General features: G+C 38.3%; 2 protein-coding genes across 2 annotated transcripts in view; both read left to right on the top strand.

Annotated features, from left to right (window-relative positions):
• LOC146390125 (high affinity immunoglobulin gamma Fc receptor I-like) overlaps window positions 1-17590 on the top strand; it is a 31520-nt gene that overhangs the window by 10260 nt on the left and 3670 nt on the right. Inside the window, exons 2-7 of the mRNA XM_084923189.1 lie at window positions 15464-15550; window positions 15758-15802; window positions 16052-16309; window positions 16394-16654; window positions 16921-17013; window positions 17139-17174. Of these exons, the coding sequence (XP_084779315.1) occupies window positions 15520-15550; window positions 15758-15802; window positions 16052-16309; window positions 16394-16654; window positions 16921-17013; window positions 17139-17174 (724 nt within the window). The 5' untranslated portion in view covers window positions 15464-15519. The remainder of the gene's footprint in view (window positions 1-15463; window positions 15551-15757; window positions 15803-16051; window positions 16310-16393; window positions 16655-16920; window positions 17014-17138; window positions 17175-17590) is intronic.
• On the top strand, window positions 2152-11773 carry LOC146390126 (uncharacterized; the record flags this gene model as incomplete). The annotated part of the gene is made up of 4 exons (XM_084920621.1): window positions 2152-2470; window positions 2552-2812; window positions 3062-3181; window positions 11523-11773. Coding segments are annotated over 4 exons (951 nt in total), but the record flags the coding sequence as incomplete, so codon positions are not given.

Here is a 17590-nt window from a genome sequence, read left to right as displayed (position 1 = left end):
TACAGTTGTTTGAAAAGGAGTAGGCAGAAGTATATACTTATTTAGCCCTACCCCCTCAGGTTTACATCCTCATCATCTAAATTTGAACAACAAAAACGTATACAATGCCTTCAACTTAGAACATAACATCTCAAAAAAATATTTTCACATGTTCAACTAAAACTATATTTAGATTTGCTAATTTGCAGAAGAAAATAAACATGAGTTTGACTGCTGTCTTGGGTTAATGCCACCATGCTGTCAAAGAAGAGCTGACATTGATGCTTTTAAACCATTCATGTCGCTTGATGTTTGAGCTGATAAATGGTAAGTCTGAAATCTCTAGATTATTGCATAGTGCCTGTTCTACATCTAGCCAAGGCTCATCTAAGGGGGTATGACATGAATGGAAGCCTGTTGGCTAAGAAGTAGTGTTGAAAGTTAGGCAGATCTAGTCCTCCTTTATATTTGGTCCTTTGTAGCTGAACGCGGGGGTTTGTCTTTCCAAAGGAATTTAGAAATATATGAATCCAGAGATCTGAACCAATCTTGTGATGGTTCGTTCGGGGTCATTGAAAATAAATAGTTTATTTTTGGCAAGACCATCATTTTTATAGCAGTGCTCCTTCCCATGAGTGATATGGGTACAGATTAACATCTAGCCAGATCACCTTCTACTTTCTTTAGAAGTGGGATGTGGTTTAACTTTGTTAAATCTGCAAGCTTAGGAGAGATATTAATACCTAAGTATTTAATATTTCCAGGTTGAAGTGGGGTAGAAGAAGAATTATGGAAGGAGCAATAAATTGGAAGAACTGTAGATTTTGACCAGTAAATTGAATAATCTGAAACTCTTGTGTTTGTCTCTGTGTCAGACTGTGAGAACACAGCTCTGTTATTGACGCTGGTGTCCCACCAGTTTAATATCTGTACAACTACACGGTGCAAGATATTCATTTAGTCAGTGCTTTGTTATTGGTGATCAGTTCAAATGACTTAAAGCAACATGAGCTTTTTTTAGTGCTACCATGGAAATTTAGTTATAAACTGTTAGGATTACTGTGACTGGCTAGGCCATCACTGGTATAATGAAAGCATAAAAAACCGTTAAATGGCTACAAATAGATTTGAAAGCATCAGTATGTGCTCTGTCTCACCTACCACAGCAACAGCTCTGCTTCTCTGAAAACTATTTTCACACAGTTGTTTTACAAAGGTCATACAGGAAGCATCTATTGGTTGGTCTCCGGCAAGATATCATGGAGGTCAGAGCTCTGTGCATCAGACTGTGTAAGTACTGTCTCAGTTTATACATTAAAATTAAACTATAAAGAGTTTGTTAAGGTCAACAATGTTGTTAAAAGGCTGTGGTTATTTAAAGCTTTCATGTAGCAGAAACCTTTGGTGACACCTTAGAAATAACAAGTACAAAGTAATGTTTCTAATCAACAACTTAACAAGGAATAGCACTTTTAACTCTAAGAGTTGGCAAGTCTAAAGAGGTCTGAAGATGTGGGTACATCTTATAGTAACTATTTTTGGTCATTTTAGTGATGACTGTGCTGATTCTGCTGTGTGCACATGCTCAGAAAGTTGGTGAGTAATATCTGTTTACTTATTTATCATTTTGTGATTGGAGGAAAAGATGGTTTATTTAAACACCAAAAAGAACATTTTGGTCAATCACCACCTTTACTGGGTTTGATCACAAAAGTTGTTATGTACATTTTATTGGTTATTGCATTTTTAATTTACAACTTAAATCCATGTCTTTGGACTGTGGGAGGAAGCCGTGGAGAACCCATGCATATACAGGGAGAATATGCAAACTCAACAAAGAAAGACCCTGGCCTGGTGGAACTGAACTCATAACCTTCTTGCTCTGAGGCAACAGTGGTAATCACCATGCCACCATGCTGCCTTCTGTACTTAGTGGGGATAGGTTAATTGGAAAGTCTAAATTGCCCATAGGTGTGAATGCAGGAGTGAATGTGAGTGCAAATGGTTGTCTGTGTCTATGCGTTACCCCTGTGACAGACTGGCGATCTGTCCAGGGTGTACCCCGCCTCTCGCCTTAAGACTGCTGGGATAGGTTCCAGTGCCCCTCGCAACCCTGAAAAAGGAAAGTGGAAGCGAATGATTGGATGAAACTTAAATCCAACACTTTGTTAATTCAGCAATAACATTGAATCTTTTTTTGTATTTTGTCATTTTTTCTCAGATGCAGTTTCTCTTCGTATTGTTCCAAACAAATCCCAGTTTTTTGAATATGAGTCAGTTAGTTTTTACTGTGAGGAGCTTTCTCATGGAGATGTGTTATATAAGATGAAGGAGGAAGTAGAGCAATGCAACAAAACCAGTAAGAAAACAACAGTAACGACAACAGGATCAAAGTGCACCATTCATCCTCTTTATGCAAGTGACAGTGGAGAATACTGGTGTGGGACAGCAGGAGGGAAGAGAAGCAACAACATCAACATCACTGTCACTGGTATGTTTTAGTGAAGGCAGTATTTTGTCACAAACAAACACAAGTTCAACATTTTATAACTTGAAATCACCTGTCATTCAGCTGGTTCTGTGATCCTGGAGAGTCCTGCTGTTCCTGTGATGGAGGGAGAAGCTGTGACTCTGCGCTGCAGAAACAAGACGTCTTTATCCAATATCGCAGCTGATTTCTACAAAAATGGAGTTCACAACAGGAGCAGCTCCTCAGGAAGCCTGACCATCCAAGGAGTTTTAAAGTCTGATGAAGGACTTTGCAAGTGCAAAATCGCAGGAGCTGGAGAATCACCAAAGAGCTGGCTGTCTGTCTCTCTGCCATGTTTCACAGGTGAGAAACAGCAATGTTTCAAAATAATTATACATATGTGTGATGCAAATATTTGCAAAGCATTTCAGTATGTTTTTTTTCTTTGTGGGGTTAATCATCAGTTATTGAAGAAGGTTCTTTGGACCTTTTAGAGGACTTTGGTATAGGATTTGTAACATTTTACACATGCAAGTTTGAAATTATTAATAGTGAAATTTATACTTAATCTTTCTTCAAACTCACTAAATGTACATTCAACAACTTATCTAGACAGTCACAACAAGAGGAGCCACTGTGCTGCTACTACACCTTGGATCGTTGCCACTATTTTACTGAGCACTCTGATTGCAGTGGTGGGACTCTATCACTTCCGCAAAGATTTGTACAGAGGTAAAAAAAAGGGGAAACATTTTTATATAATTAAATGTATATATATATATATGTGCTTTATTCTTCAGTTGCTAATGTTTCTTCAGTTTCTTTAATTGCTCTATTCATCTGTTTTGATTATTGGTTATTGCAGTTATTTTTCCTTTTTTTATTGCAGCTTTGGTCTATTGGTCAACAATGGCATGTGGTTCAGGCTCAACAGAAGATCAAACAGGACAGAACACAAACAGTAAGAAATGCCTTTACTATCAGCAATAACATCCCGTTAGATTAAGTTTCTCATAAGAAATCTGTTTTTTAATTTCATTTCATTTCATTTCATTTTCTGTTACTGTATTTTATTTTATTTTTTACCTTATTTAATAATAACTGTGTTATCTGGTGTGATCCTATTATTGACGATGAGAGGCAGACATGGGTCGTAATTACTGATGTTGCTGTGGTTATTTGCTCCCTCACTCCCACTGTTTGTCTCCATCAGATGAAGTTGAATTGTGTCCTAATCCAGTTTATCATTCTTTGGACCAGGGTGACACTCAACCTCTAGGTAAAAATCATTGTGATAATATAGTATAAGTCTGCACATAATATTTAGTAAAATCTGGTTAAAAAGTACAACTGCTCTACCCTCTAGAATTTTCCATAACCCCACAGCTGTGTCATCAGTACCACTCATCTTTCAGCTCTTCATTATCTTCACAGCTTCACATTTCCTCCTTACTAATGCTCTGCACTTCCTGATTCACTAAGTTTCCTCGATCTGCCCTCCCCGCTCTCTTATTTGCTGATCCCTTCTTTTGTACACTTATTCATTCTGCCATCAAGTCTAATCACCTTCTTTGGTCTGTCGACCAAACACTTTGACATTTTCCCTAACAGAACATGTTTCAGCACAGCCATTTTGATCGTTTCACAAAACCATTCTTCTACCTAATACGAAATAAGAAATGAACATTTTATTGCTAGCATAATATCACATTGTTGCCAAAATATACAATACTATGACTAACTGTTATTTTGTACTCCTTTAATAATTATGTTGGTATTAAATTGTTCTCCCTGTTTATTGCATCTTTTATCACAATTTAAACAATGTTATTGCTGAGATGTGATGAAAAGTGTTGTAAATAAGTGATTGAATTAGATTCAATTTTGTTAATCAACATATTCAATTTCATCTCTCTTCAAACAGAAACAGTGAAAGCCACAGTAGCATACATGGCTTCACCAGGTATCTACCAAGCTGTGGCAGAGGATGCTTGCTATTCTACAATACCATAGGTAAGACTGAGAACAGTGATGCCTTATGCTCTGCATTCACCTAACATGTGATGAATGGTTGAGACTAATGAATTACTGATGAATCACTGGTTGCAACACCATTGGCAATCACGTTTTTGTGATACCTGACAATGAGTCTTTCACTTCAAAATGGTTTTGCAGCTCTTTCCAGATGACTTTGTTTCTCCATGCTTTAGTTTCTTTTCAATCGTGGCATGATCATGTTGCTCTTTAACCTGCTTCTCTGGTTCTTTTTAAGTGATTTCTTGATTCAGTAAGAGTGGCAATATTCATGTCTGGGTATGACTAGTGAAGCTGAACTCACTGTTCCAAAAAAATAACATTTAATAACAAACTTGTCTTACAACAGATATCAATGTTTCTTGGCATTAGTTCATGTGACACGAGTCTTTTGTAACATAACTGTATCATAGACACTAAAAATTCAAATATAAAACAAACAAAATGTTAAATTTATTTCATTCACTCATTCTTTTCTGCTCCTTGATTTCAGTGTTGCTGTTGGGTTGGAGCCGATCCTAGGAAAGGTATACCTTGGACAGGTCGCCAGTCTATCATGGGTCTGTAGCATGTCCTCAACTTGTGGAGGCATCATGGGATATTTGTGAACATACCCATGTAAACCACTGATCTCCGCCAACTCCGCCTTGAACAACACCCCAGGCCAAACCAGGACCAGGGTTTTGATAAATTGGATAAGTCTACCACAGCCCACTGTGTATGCCCTTGGCACCTTACCAGAATGCTGTATTTCCCTCCTGGACTGAGATCATCTTCATCAGTGGAGGTGGGCAGCTTCCTGCAAGTTGGAAGGACTGCCCTTAGCCACTAAGGAGTAAAAGCAGATGAAATAGGGCTGATTCATTAACATCTAGTGACCAGAAGGTTGGTGGTTCAATCCCTGGCGGCTCCAGTCTGCATGCCAAAGATCCTTGGGCAAGATGTTAACACCAAGTTGCTCTCTGATGCATCCATCAGAGTGTGAATGCTAAAAAAGCACTTAAGCATAGAAGATAGTGCTTTTGCTAATGGATGAATAACGCATGTTGTATAAAGTGCTTTGAGTACTCTGGGAGAGTAGACTCAGAATCAGTTCATAGACAGAACATGCAGACCCTGTATAAAAAGCCATCAGCTGGCCCAAGAAATCATAATTACACTATGCAAATGAAATATAAAATTTGTAAACTGTAATCACTCCCAACCTTTTGTAAGATAAATCTCACTTTACATTATCAATCATAACTTGAAATTAAAAGTTGCTGTTTGTCAACTGATGGCATACGGTTTTTATGTTTTAAAGCTTTGAAAAACATGCTCAGGTATGAGTGAGACTGAAAACATGGAAGTAACTCAGAATTATCCGGTTTTGTTTATCCTCTATTATTTGTCAGTTCAAACCAATTGTTGATCACATTACACCTTTGTAGAAAATTTTATGATTAAGCCTAATAAAAGTTAATATAAATTAAATATCAAATGCACATGTGGTGTACTGATCTACTGATGTTCAAAAATGAGAATCAGAATGGGCAAGGAAAATAATTTAAATGACGTTGCTCACTGACAATATGGCCAGATACAGCATTAAAATGGAGTCAATGAATCTTAACTATATATATTCAGTACCTGTAAGTATTTGAGCTAAAGTGTAGAAAAGGGTGATCTTAATGCTTAGATTTATTTATTTCATCCAAAAAATCATAACTTTTTAGCTTAGTTCAAAAAACGATTCCAACAAATCCACCCAGTGAAATTGTGACTTAGTCATATCAAACATTATCACTGATGTTACTGTAGTTACCTGTCTCTGTAGCTTTCCAACATAAGATGAATGTGAACTGTCCTCTAGACTCATAGCCATGCGTGACACTCAACTGTGATTAAAAAATATTTTAATAGTAACATTTATATTAAGCAACATTAAAAACTTTGCCAAGTACTTTTGCAACAAAGGTGAGTGTTTTATTAAGAAAAAATGTGGCATCCAACTGATTTAGCGGGCGACCGTGGCTCAGGGGGTTAGGAAGCGTATCTGTAACCGGAAGGTCGCCGGTTCGATCCCTGGGCTGTCTGTCCTGGTCGTTGTGTCCTTGGGCAAGACACTTTACCCTACCGCCTACTGGTGTTGGCCAGAGGGGCCGATGGCGCGATATGGCAGCCTCGCTTCTGTCAGTCTGTCCCAGAGCAGCTGTGGCTACAACTGTAGCTGCCTCCACCAGTGTGTGAATGCGAGAGTGAATGAATAGTGGCATTGTAAAGCGCTTTGGGTGCCTTGAAAAGCGCTATATAAATCCAATCCATTATTATTATATTATTATTATTAATGTTGTTATAGCAGATCCAGGAACCATCGCAGAGATCCCCTCAGCGGGTCCCTACCAACCCATAGTAGAAAATCATTAATTGACTCACAACAGACGCTCCGAAAACTAATGTTTAAATTCAAAAACACGTTGGTTTGTGATATGCTGAAAAGCAAATAGTTTAGTTTCTTTTTGTTCTGCACTTCCTTTATACATTACAGTGTGCAGCGGTTTATCCAGCTTGTACTTGAACAAGCTGTACAGTACATTTTCAGATCAGGTTTGGTGTGCATGTCTATAAATTGATATAGCTTGTGTGCATTCATTTAGCTACAGATGCAAGCCAGAGCCATGTGGTTCTTAGTATATGAAGTTTGAATGCTAACAAAAGAACATGTCTGTTATTTAGATGTTGAACTTAACTGTGTTTGTGTTTTTACATGTGTATGAATGCTGTTACAAGAAAAGAGCTGCACTGGCTTTCAAAAACACTCACTTTGGATAACTCCTAATCTTAAAGTGTTTTGAAACTGTTTTTTTCCTGAAACAGACACACTAAGCTTGTGGTCAGCAGTCAAATATACCCGTGAAGCTCGACTCTGTGCATGTCTGTAACTGAAATATGGTTGATTAAAAAAATGGTGTCTTGTTTGCAGCCACGTCTACTCAATAAAGCCAAAGACTTTCTATATTTGTTTGGTCAGACTGTGTGAAATCAGATGACAAGAGCTCAGTGGGTGTTAGTGATGCTATGATAATGAAGGAAGTGAGGTGGTGCACAAATAGTGTTTATTTCTTGTGAAGAATATCAAATCTGATTTTCAACTTTTTAACCCAGATGCCATCCAGAAACTCAACCTGATCAGGAGATACTCCCTGATCTAAATTCTATCCTAGGCCCAAAACTAACAAAAAAGGAGAACTGCAATGTGTTTTCTCCCACTGCACTTTCATTCATAAATTATCAAAAGTAGAAATGTCAAGTATTAATCCCTGACAACCATTGCTTTTGATAAAGTAAACATTTATACAACATAAAGATTTTTTTACTTACATGTATATGGTATTGATATATTCTGGCTGAGTACACACAGACCTCCGCAATGCTAAAGCTTTTTTTCTTTAGATGGTTTGGCGGTGACGGGTTATCTGGTAAAGATCACAGATCAGCTCTGCTACCATCTAATGGCTATTGTTGGTATTGCTATGCAAGGTGACCAGAAAAATAAAAAGTGCCACAGTATCTAGAGGCACGATCTGATATCGTCGTGTTGGTGTTGTTCCCAGATCATCATACTAAATGTTGTTCCAGGATCAACATTGCAAGTGACCAATCAGAATGTTGTGACGTCATACTTTTGCGACCTCGGGAAAAACCGGCGTAAAACAAAAACCTGTACTTAAGCTGCGTGAAACCGCATCTGTCCGCCGATCAACGGACCCTGACCCTAACCCTAACTGTAACCCTTTAATAAACAGTAAGCAGAATTGATATTGTCCTTGCGACATTGGAATTTCATAAATGAACGAATGGCTTGGCGCGCAAAAGAATAACGTCACAACAATGTGATTGGTCACTTGCAATGTTGAACCTGGAACAACATTTTCATGATGGTCTGGGAACAACACCAACACGAGGATATCAGATCATCCGTATCTAGAGACTTACTAAATCTGGATAAAAAACTATGAAACTGTGAGTGTGTGTCTGTGGGCGTGTGGCAAAGTTTCTATTGACGCTTTCATTTTCCAGCTCAAACTGTCCTCTACAGCAAAGATAAGCCTTGAGGTATCATTGAAAGGAAAAAAAAAAACAATGTGCACTGTCCCCTTTTAGGATTTGGTAACAGGGCAGAGGTCATATCATACTAAATGCTCTGTGAGTTTTTAATATATATTTAGATGAGTAATGCATGTTACTCATTTTACTAATGCTTGAAAACACTATTAAAACTACAAGTCAAAAAATTTGGACACGCTTTCTCATATAATGGTTTTTCTTTATTTGTAATACTTTCAACATTGTAGATACAAAATAAAGACACTAAATACATTATTAATATATAAATATATTAGGCTAGATATATGGAATTATGTAGCAAAAAATATATATACATAACTCTAAATATGTCATATAATATAGATTCCTCAAAGTAGTCACTGTTTGCTTTGTTGACTGCATTGCAAACCTTTGGCCTTCTCTCATTGAGCTTCATAACGTAGTCACCTGAAATACTTTTCACTTCACCGGTGTGTCAGGGATCATTTGTGGAATTTCTTGCTTTGGTTGGGACCATAAGTTGTGTTGTGCAGAAGTCAGGTTGGTAAACAGCTGACAGCCTTATTTGACAGCAGGTAGAATTCATATCATGGCACAAACCAATCAGCTAAGTAAAGAGAAATGACAGTCCATCATTACTTTAAGAACTGAAGGTCAGTCAGTGTGGAAAACTTCAAATGTGACCCCAAGTGCAGTCGCACTTGAGAGGAAGACCAAGAGTGACCTCTGCTGCTGGGGATAAATTCATCCGAGTGGCCAGCTTAAAGTTAATAGCATCTCGGATTAGAGCCCAGACAAATGCCACACAGAGTTCCAGTAGCAGACACATCTCCACATCAGCTGTTGAGAGGATACTGTGTTAATCAGACCTTTATGGTCAAATTGCTGCTAAAAAACACTACTAAGGAAAGCAACAAGCAGAAGAGATTTGTTTGGGCTAAGAAATCTGCACTTTGGTCTGATGTGTCCAAATTTGAGAAGTTTGGTTTTACCTGTCTTTTTAAATGGACTGGTTACAGGACTTTTCTACTCTACATGACCTTTCAAAGCACGTTTTCCGTTGAGAGTCACTAACATACTGCATCACAGTATGTTACCGCATCTGCTCCAAGGCAGATAGAGCAAGGATTCAGAGTGTAGTCAAGGCAGCACAGGAGATCATCAGCTGCCCTCTCCCCTCCCTGATGGACATTTATTCCTCCTGTTGCCTCAGCAGAGCAGCAAACATCAAAGACAGCTCCCACCCTGGTTTTGACCTGTTCAACCTGCTTCCCTCAGGGAAGTGTTGCAGGTGTATCAGCACAAAGCACAAAGGCCCACAGACTCACAAATAAATTCTTTTCAAAGGCCATAACTACCCTGAACTCACACATGCACTGACGACTAGTGATGGGAATAACGGCATTACATATAACGGCGTTACTTTTTCAGTGACGAGTAATCTAACTAATTACTATTCCCATCCTTACAACGCCGTTACAGTTACTAACAAGAAATGCGGTCCGTTACTATTTTTCAACAAACAGACGGTTGAAGCTGTGTTCAGCTTACTGCATCTTATATCAGTTGCATGGAGGTAGCTGACTACGTAAGTAATCTGGACACTACAGCTTTAAGCAGCTGCGCGCTCCCGCGGACGGTAATCACGATCACTGTCTAGCACAACACCTGGAGCTAAGGGGGCAAAACAAATGCATGAGTGCTGCTGTTTGACTGAGGAAGAATAAAGTAGTCGTGGTAAGCCAATCACATGACCACTTAAAGACAAAGCAACAAGGTGATATATACCAGTTTTTAAATTGTGTTGATAGGCCACGTAAAAGCAGAGTCATGATAAACAATATATACGCGGCGTTTTTTCCTCAATAGTTTCGTCACGTCTACTGTCTAAGGACAGCGCAGCAAGCACTCTCTGCTTATCAGAGAGAGAAAGAAAAACAGGGCAAGTTTTAGGAGTGACGGCGAGAGAGAGAGAGCAGAAAAAGAGAGAGCGAGTTTTGAGATGTGAGAGATTTGTGACGTTTAGCATGTTTGGAGTGTGTAGTTAGTGTGTAGTGTTGTGGATAGTTTTGTGTTGTGTGTCAGAACAATGAGGCGACTGCTGTCTCCAGGTAGAGAACAGGAGTGATACACCTGCTGCTGTCAGACCTGCAGGTATCAGGCTGTGATGTTCTCCTTTATAGTGGACAGAAATTATTTTTTTGGAGCGGCACAAATAATTTGTGTGGCATCTTATTGAATGCAGAACAGCTGATTGTTCTGTAAATTGTTTGAAATGGTTATTTAAAAAATCAAGGTAAAAGGTAAATGGCTGCAAATAACTTTGTTGTTTGCAAAACTTGTGCATAGGATTTTAAAATTGTCAATTTAGATTTGCATTTAAACATGTTTGTGGTTGTTACAGTAAAAAATATAACTTTTTCGACTCTGATTTTATGTTTTTTGTCTGATTTTAGATCAATTGTGTTAATACAGTATGTAAAAAACTGAAAAAATAACTATAAATTCAGACACGTGAGGTTGTGCTGAAAAGGATGATACCAAACAAGGCAAAGTAAATAGTTTTTAAAGGTGAAATGTGGAGGGAAAATCAAAAGTAGTTAAAAATGGCCAATTATACTCTGGACCCCAGAGGGCTAAACGTTTTTTAAAGTAACGCAATTGTTACTTTTCAAGTATTAATTACTAACTCAGTTACTATTTTTGAAGAAGTAACTATAATTAATTACTTTTTCAAAGTAACTTGCCCAACACTGCTGAGGACACAGTTTGACAGTTAATTGTCTGCTATCCAAGGACTTTCCTCTATACACAGACTGCACAACTACTATCACCACTGTGCAATATTTAACTTTCTGGAACATACATACAGACATACATACATAGAAACACACTCAGCACATCATGCAGTTCAAACAGAGCCATACCTGTGTCCGCTTGGGGTGGTATGTAGACCACTGTGGCAATTACCGAGGTGAACTCGCAGGGCAGGTAAAAAAGGCAATACTTAATTCTCAGGTATTCCAGATGTGGCGAGCAGCTGCTCGAGAGAGTATAGAGATGTTCCTGGCGTCGCACCACTTTCGCTTTACCATGAGACACACTCCTCCACCTTTGGCTTTGTTCGACTCTGCTGTTCTGTCTACACGGAGCACAGAGATTGACTCTGATGCAGTTACGGCCCAGTCAGCCATGTCTCAGTGAAGCACAGAATGTTGCAGTCCCCCATGTCTCGTTGAAAGGTTGCCCTCAGATCGTCTAGATTGTTCTCCAACAATTATACGTTAGCTAGCAGGATGCTGGGCAGTGGTGCACAGTGCGCCTGTTGCCTCAGTCTGTACCGAATGCCAGCACGTTTACCTCGGCGCTTCTTTGTCCTTCGCCTCGGGTGAGCTTCCTGTCCATTGTTGTTGTCCGCGCCGCGTAGTATCTCAGTGGGCCAGGACAGGGTTTAAAAGTGCAAACTTGTTACCAATATTGAGAAGTGATGTGCTGTTGTAAACTATAAAACTGGAATATTTTGGAATGTATAACAAAGCAACAAATAAGTAAACAACTAAAAAGGTGCATAGTCTGAGCGGAGCGGTTATCTTTACCAGATCAGAAGATACTCAGGAGATACTCCCTGATCTAAATTCTATTCTAGATCCAAAACTAACAAAGAAGGAGAACTGCAATGTGTATGAACCTTCCTTCATGACCAGCATTTGGGTGACTCTCTCCCACTAAACTTTCATTCATAAATTATCAGAAGTAGAAATGTTAAGAATTAATCCCTTCTTGTGACAACTATAACTTTTGATGAAGTTAACATTTATACAACATACAGCTTTTTTACTCACATATGACCACGGCAGACCCGACAGATTAAAGCTTTTCAACATCTTTATTCCGGACTGCACAGTTGCTGTCTACACAGTTGGCTGCAGCTCTCCCACTCCAGCTCAACATACCAACAACAACAACAACCACAGGTTTTTTTATGCCGGCGAGGCGTGATTGCAGATGCCGCACAGGTGTATCCATCTCACTTGCAGCGGCATCACAGACCACGTCCCGCCACAATATGGTATTGATATATCCTGCAAACTCTGTCTGAGTAACAACAACATGAACACCACATAGAGCTCTGCAATGCCAAAGATTTTTTCTTTAGTTGGTTTGGTGTTGACCACTAATCTGTTAACGATCACTGATCAATAGTTGAGAAAAAACCTTTGCTCTGCTCCCATCTAATGGTTATTGTTGGTATAGCTATGCAAGGTGACCAGAAAAATTAAAAATGGTATGGCATCTAGAGACTCACTAAATCTGCATACAAAACTATGAAACTGTGAGTGTGTGTCTGTGGTTGTGTGGCAAAGTTTTATCTATTGATGATTTCATTTTCCAGCCTCGACTGTCCTCTACAGTAAAGATAGGACTTGAGGTATCATCAGAAAAAAACAAAACCATGTGCACTGTCCCCCTTTAAGATCTGGTAACAGGGCAGAGGTCATATCATACTGGATGCTCTGTGAGTGTTTTTTTTTTTAATTTTTACATGAGTAATGCATGTTACCCATTTTACTAATACATGAAAACACTATTTACACAACAAATCAATCATTTGGAGAAACTTTCTTATTTAATGTTTTTTTTAATTGTTTTTAATACTTTCAACATTGTAACAAACTACAAACTAAAGACACAAAATATGCTAAGCTAGATATATGGAATTATGTAGCAAAGAAAAAAATACATAATTCTAAATATGCCTTATAACATAGACTCCTCAAAGTAGTCACTGTTTGCTTTGTTGACTGCACTGCAAACCCTTGGCCTTCTCTCAATGAGCTTCACGATGTAGTCCAAGTGTTGGTTGTTAAGCTTATTGTGGGAATGCTTTACAAACATTCAGAGATGAACTTACACACTTGCTTTAATACCTTGCTCAGAGATGCTCAGAGGTGGTTTTGTGATATTTAATCGATTGGATCACATTTTTATTTCTCCCTGATATCCGATCCAGTAACTTAGGTCAGGATCAGACTGATAGCAATACTGTATATTGGATCAGTCCATTTCTAGTAGATACCACCACGGTCTTGCAGAGAATCACATCAACCACTATTCCTTAAATATTTAGGTGATGAATTATTAGTTGAAGGTGTAGGAAACGGGGAGACCAGGAAGGCAACTCAATAGAAATGAGCCTCCCAAATCATTTGTGCAAGATGACCCCAAATCAGTTGACAGTCACTGGGTGAGGCAGTGGCCTTTTTAATTATTTTGTTGTTATTTTATACTTTTTAAAATTAAGCTAAAAAAGAGGTGCTCAAATGAGGAAGAAGAAAAGAGAACAGAATATTTAAGACTGCCAGGACCTTCAGTTTAAGCACTGTTGTCTTTGATTGTTGTTTATGATGCTGAACACAAGGCGCAGAAGATGAAGTCATGTCGAGTAATTTGTGATTTTCTGAAGGTATTTGAACACTGTTATGACCTACATGTTGAAAATATGTGCTTATACTGTAATGGGTGTGTAATATATCTAGAAGCTTGTCCACTGAAATAAGTCAGATGCAGTGGTTAATGTGTTTTTCTTGTTTGTTTCAAGCTTATGTACTTGATATTTGACTTTCTTTTAGAAATATAAATATTCAGCTTTAGGCATGATAATAAAGTGACTCGTCCTATGACCTTCCCCATGGTGCTGATCAAAAGCTAGAATGATGCTATTGATTGAGACAGAGAGAGAGAGAGAGAGAGAGAGGCAGACTGAGGCTCAAAGATCATTGTAACTGATAAATAACATAAGTGGGGATTCAAAATTCAATTCATGAGTCAAATAATATTTTTATCATATCTTTATTCTGTCTTTATTTACTGATTCCTTTGGCATTACTCAAAGATGTCACTAGGTGGTGCATGGCGCTAAGGAGAAATGGAAACCCCCTTGGAGGCAAGTGCTGCAGATCAAGTTCTGCAGTCAAGCTGTAAACAAGCTCATGTCATATTCATCTTTCTTTTAAAATACTGGCAACATAACCCTCATGAAGGCACCATCCAGATCACTCTGTCTCATGTACAAAACCTTTATCATCTCTCACAGAAATCCTTAAAGCAGTCCAGTCATATTTACCTTTTAAAACTGATGATAACATGTTAATGTTAGGATATTTTCAATGGGCTAATATTAGTGCTGAAACAATGGGGTCAAATGTAAACGTAGCCATAATAGAGCTTTGCTCTGAATATTAACACCTACTCTTTAGGAGAATGTCGGAGGCATAAACCTGTATGCACATGTAAATATAACTCTGGTAACTCTGGCAACACTGTAGATCACAACTGATTTAGTTCAGTGCTATGAATCCAGAGTAAAAAAGTGAATGTGAAATGACTACATGTTGTACTGAAGGCAGCACTAGTGTGACTTTCTGGTTATAAATGGAATTACTGAGGTTTAACCTATATAACAGCGGCTCTGGTTGTTTGAAAACTATTTAGAGTTGTTTCAAGTCTGTTTTTGTGTCTGATGCAAAACATCACTGAGTTTAGTGTTTGTCTCTGTGTCAGACTGTGAGAACACAGCTCTGTTGTTGACTCTGGTGTCCCACCAGTTTAATATCTGTACAACTACACGGTGCAAAATATTCATTTAGTCAGTGCTTTGTTATTGGTGAGGATTTCCAATGACTTAAAGCAACTTGAGCTTTCCTATAGTGCTACATGAAAATTTAGTTATAAGCTGTTAGTATTACTGTGACTGACTAAGCCATCACTGGTATAATGTAAGTATAACAAAGGTGAATGTTAAAAAGCTACAAATAGATTTGAAAACGTCAGTCTGTGTTCTCTTTCACCTACCACAGCAACAGCTCTGCTTCTCTGAAAACTATTTTCACACAGTTGATTCACAAAGGTCATACAGGAAGCATCTATTGGTTGGTCTGTGGCAAGACATCATGGAGGTCAGAGCTCTGTGCATCAGACTGTGTAAGTACTGTCTCAGTTTATACATGAAAATTAAACTATAAAGAATTTGTTAAGTTTAACAATGTTGTTAAAAGGCTGTGATGATTTAAAGCTTTCATGTAGCAGAAACATGTAGTGACACCTTAGAAACGTAATAAGGAATAGCAACTGTAACTCTAAGAGTTGGCATGTTTGACATCTGTTAGTAACAATTTTTTCTCCTTTCAGTGATAATTGTGCTGATCCTGCAGTGTGCACATGATCAGAAAGTTGGTGGGTAATATCTGTGTACTTGTTATCATTTTGCTATAAGTGGAAAATATGATTTATTTAAACACAAAAAAGAACATTTTAGTCAATCACCACCTCTACTAGGTTTAGTCACATTTTATTGCATATTTTATTGGCTATCATAGTTTTCATTTTGGGTTTTTTATTGTAAAACTAAAACCCAGGAGTTTGTTAATTTATTAATAAACTGAATCTCTTTTTGTTTTGTTTTTTTTGGTCATTTTTTCTCAGATGCAGTTTCTCTTCGTATTGTTCCAAACAAATCCCAGTTTTTTGAACAGGAGTCAGCCAGCTTTTACTGTGGGGAGATCTCTCATGGACATGTGTTATATAAGATGAGAGAGGAAGTAAAGCAATGCAACAAAACCAGTAAGAAAACAACAGGTTCAGAGTGTACGATTAATCCTCTTCATGCACGTGACAGTGGAGAATACTGGTGTGGGACAGCAGGAGGGAAGAGAAGCAACAATATCAACATCACTGTCACTGGTATGATTGAATGAAGGCAGTAATATTTTGTCACAAATAAACACAAGTTCAATATTTTATAAATTTAACTCACTTGTTGTTCAGCTGGTTCTGTGATCCTGGAGATTTCTGCTGTTCCTGTGATGGAGGGAGATGCTGTGACTCTACGCTGCAGAAACAAGATCCTTTCCTCCAGCATCGCAGCTGATTTCTATAAATATGGGCGTCACATAGGGGGCAGCTCAAGAGGAAACTTGACCATCAACAGAGTTTCCAAGTCTGATGAAGGACTTTACAAGTGCAAGATCTCAGGAGGTGGAGAATCCCCAGAGAGCTGGCTGTCTGTCTCTGCGCCATGTCTCACAGGTGAGAAACAGCAATTTTTCAAAATATTTATACAAACGTGTGATACAAATATTTTAAGATGCTATTTTTTTCCTGAAAAAAACTTTAAGCACAGCTTTTGAGTCTGTTTTTCCTTTGTTTCTGTTCTGTTGTTGTAACTGAGGTTTCCTTTAACCTCAGTTATTTAAGAATGTTATTTGAATCTTTTAGAGAACTTGACTGCAAGATTTGTAACATTTTAAACAATGTGCAAGTGTGAAGAAGTTAATTACCATTTCACTGTACAGCTTCCACACCCTGGATAATTGCTACTATTTTGCTGACCACTCTGATTATCGTGGTGATGGGACTCTATCTCTTCCACAAAGATTGGTACAGAGGTAAAAAAAAAAATTAATTAAATAAATTTCTAATGTTTCTTGAGTTTCTTTAAGTTCTGTTGTTGCAGTAATTTTTCCTTTTTCCCCCCCTTTTTTTTACTACTGGTCAATGGCATATGGTTCAGGCCCAACTGAAGATCAAACAGGACAGAACACAAACAGTAAGAAATCTACTATTAGGGGGCACTAGCCAGCCTCCATTTATTAGGATCACATAAAAAGTCTGTGAAGATTCTCAGTCACCCAGGTCATCGTAGTCTAAGAAACTTGGAAAGAAAAGCTTTCCGTTTTCCAAGGTGTAAAAATGGGTGTAGGTCACAATCAGCCAAGGTTTCGGGTGAGCTCATTGTGAAACCTGCCCCCACCCTATCATGTGATTTCCTGAGGTCAGATGGCCCAGGATGTCTTTAAACACTATGCAAATGTGAAGAAGTTAAAGAAGTTAAAGACAAAACTCCTAAACAGAAACTTAACAATGTGGTGTATGCTGTACAGTGCAGCGAAGAATGCTCAGACCTCTACATTGGGGAGACCAAACAGCCACTTCACAAGCGCATGGCACAACATAGAAGAGCCA

This window comes from Perissodus microlepis, chromosome 3 (genome assembly GCF_051167445.1).
Source record: "Perissodus microlepis isolate ML-2025 ecotype Zambia chromosome 3, ASM5116744v1, whole genome shotgun sequence".
NCBI lineage: Eukaryota > Metazoa > Chordata > Actinopteri > Cichliformes > Cichlidae > Perissodus > Perissodus microlepis.
Note: the sequence above shows the minus strand (reverse complement) of the source record. Positions and strands in the feature narration are given on the sequence as shown.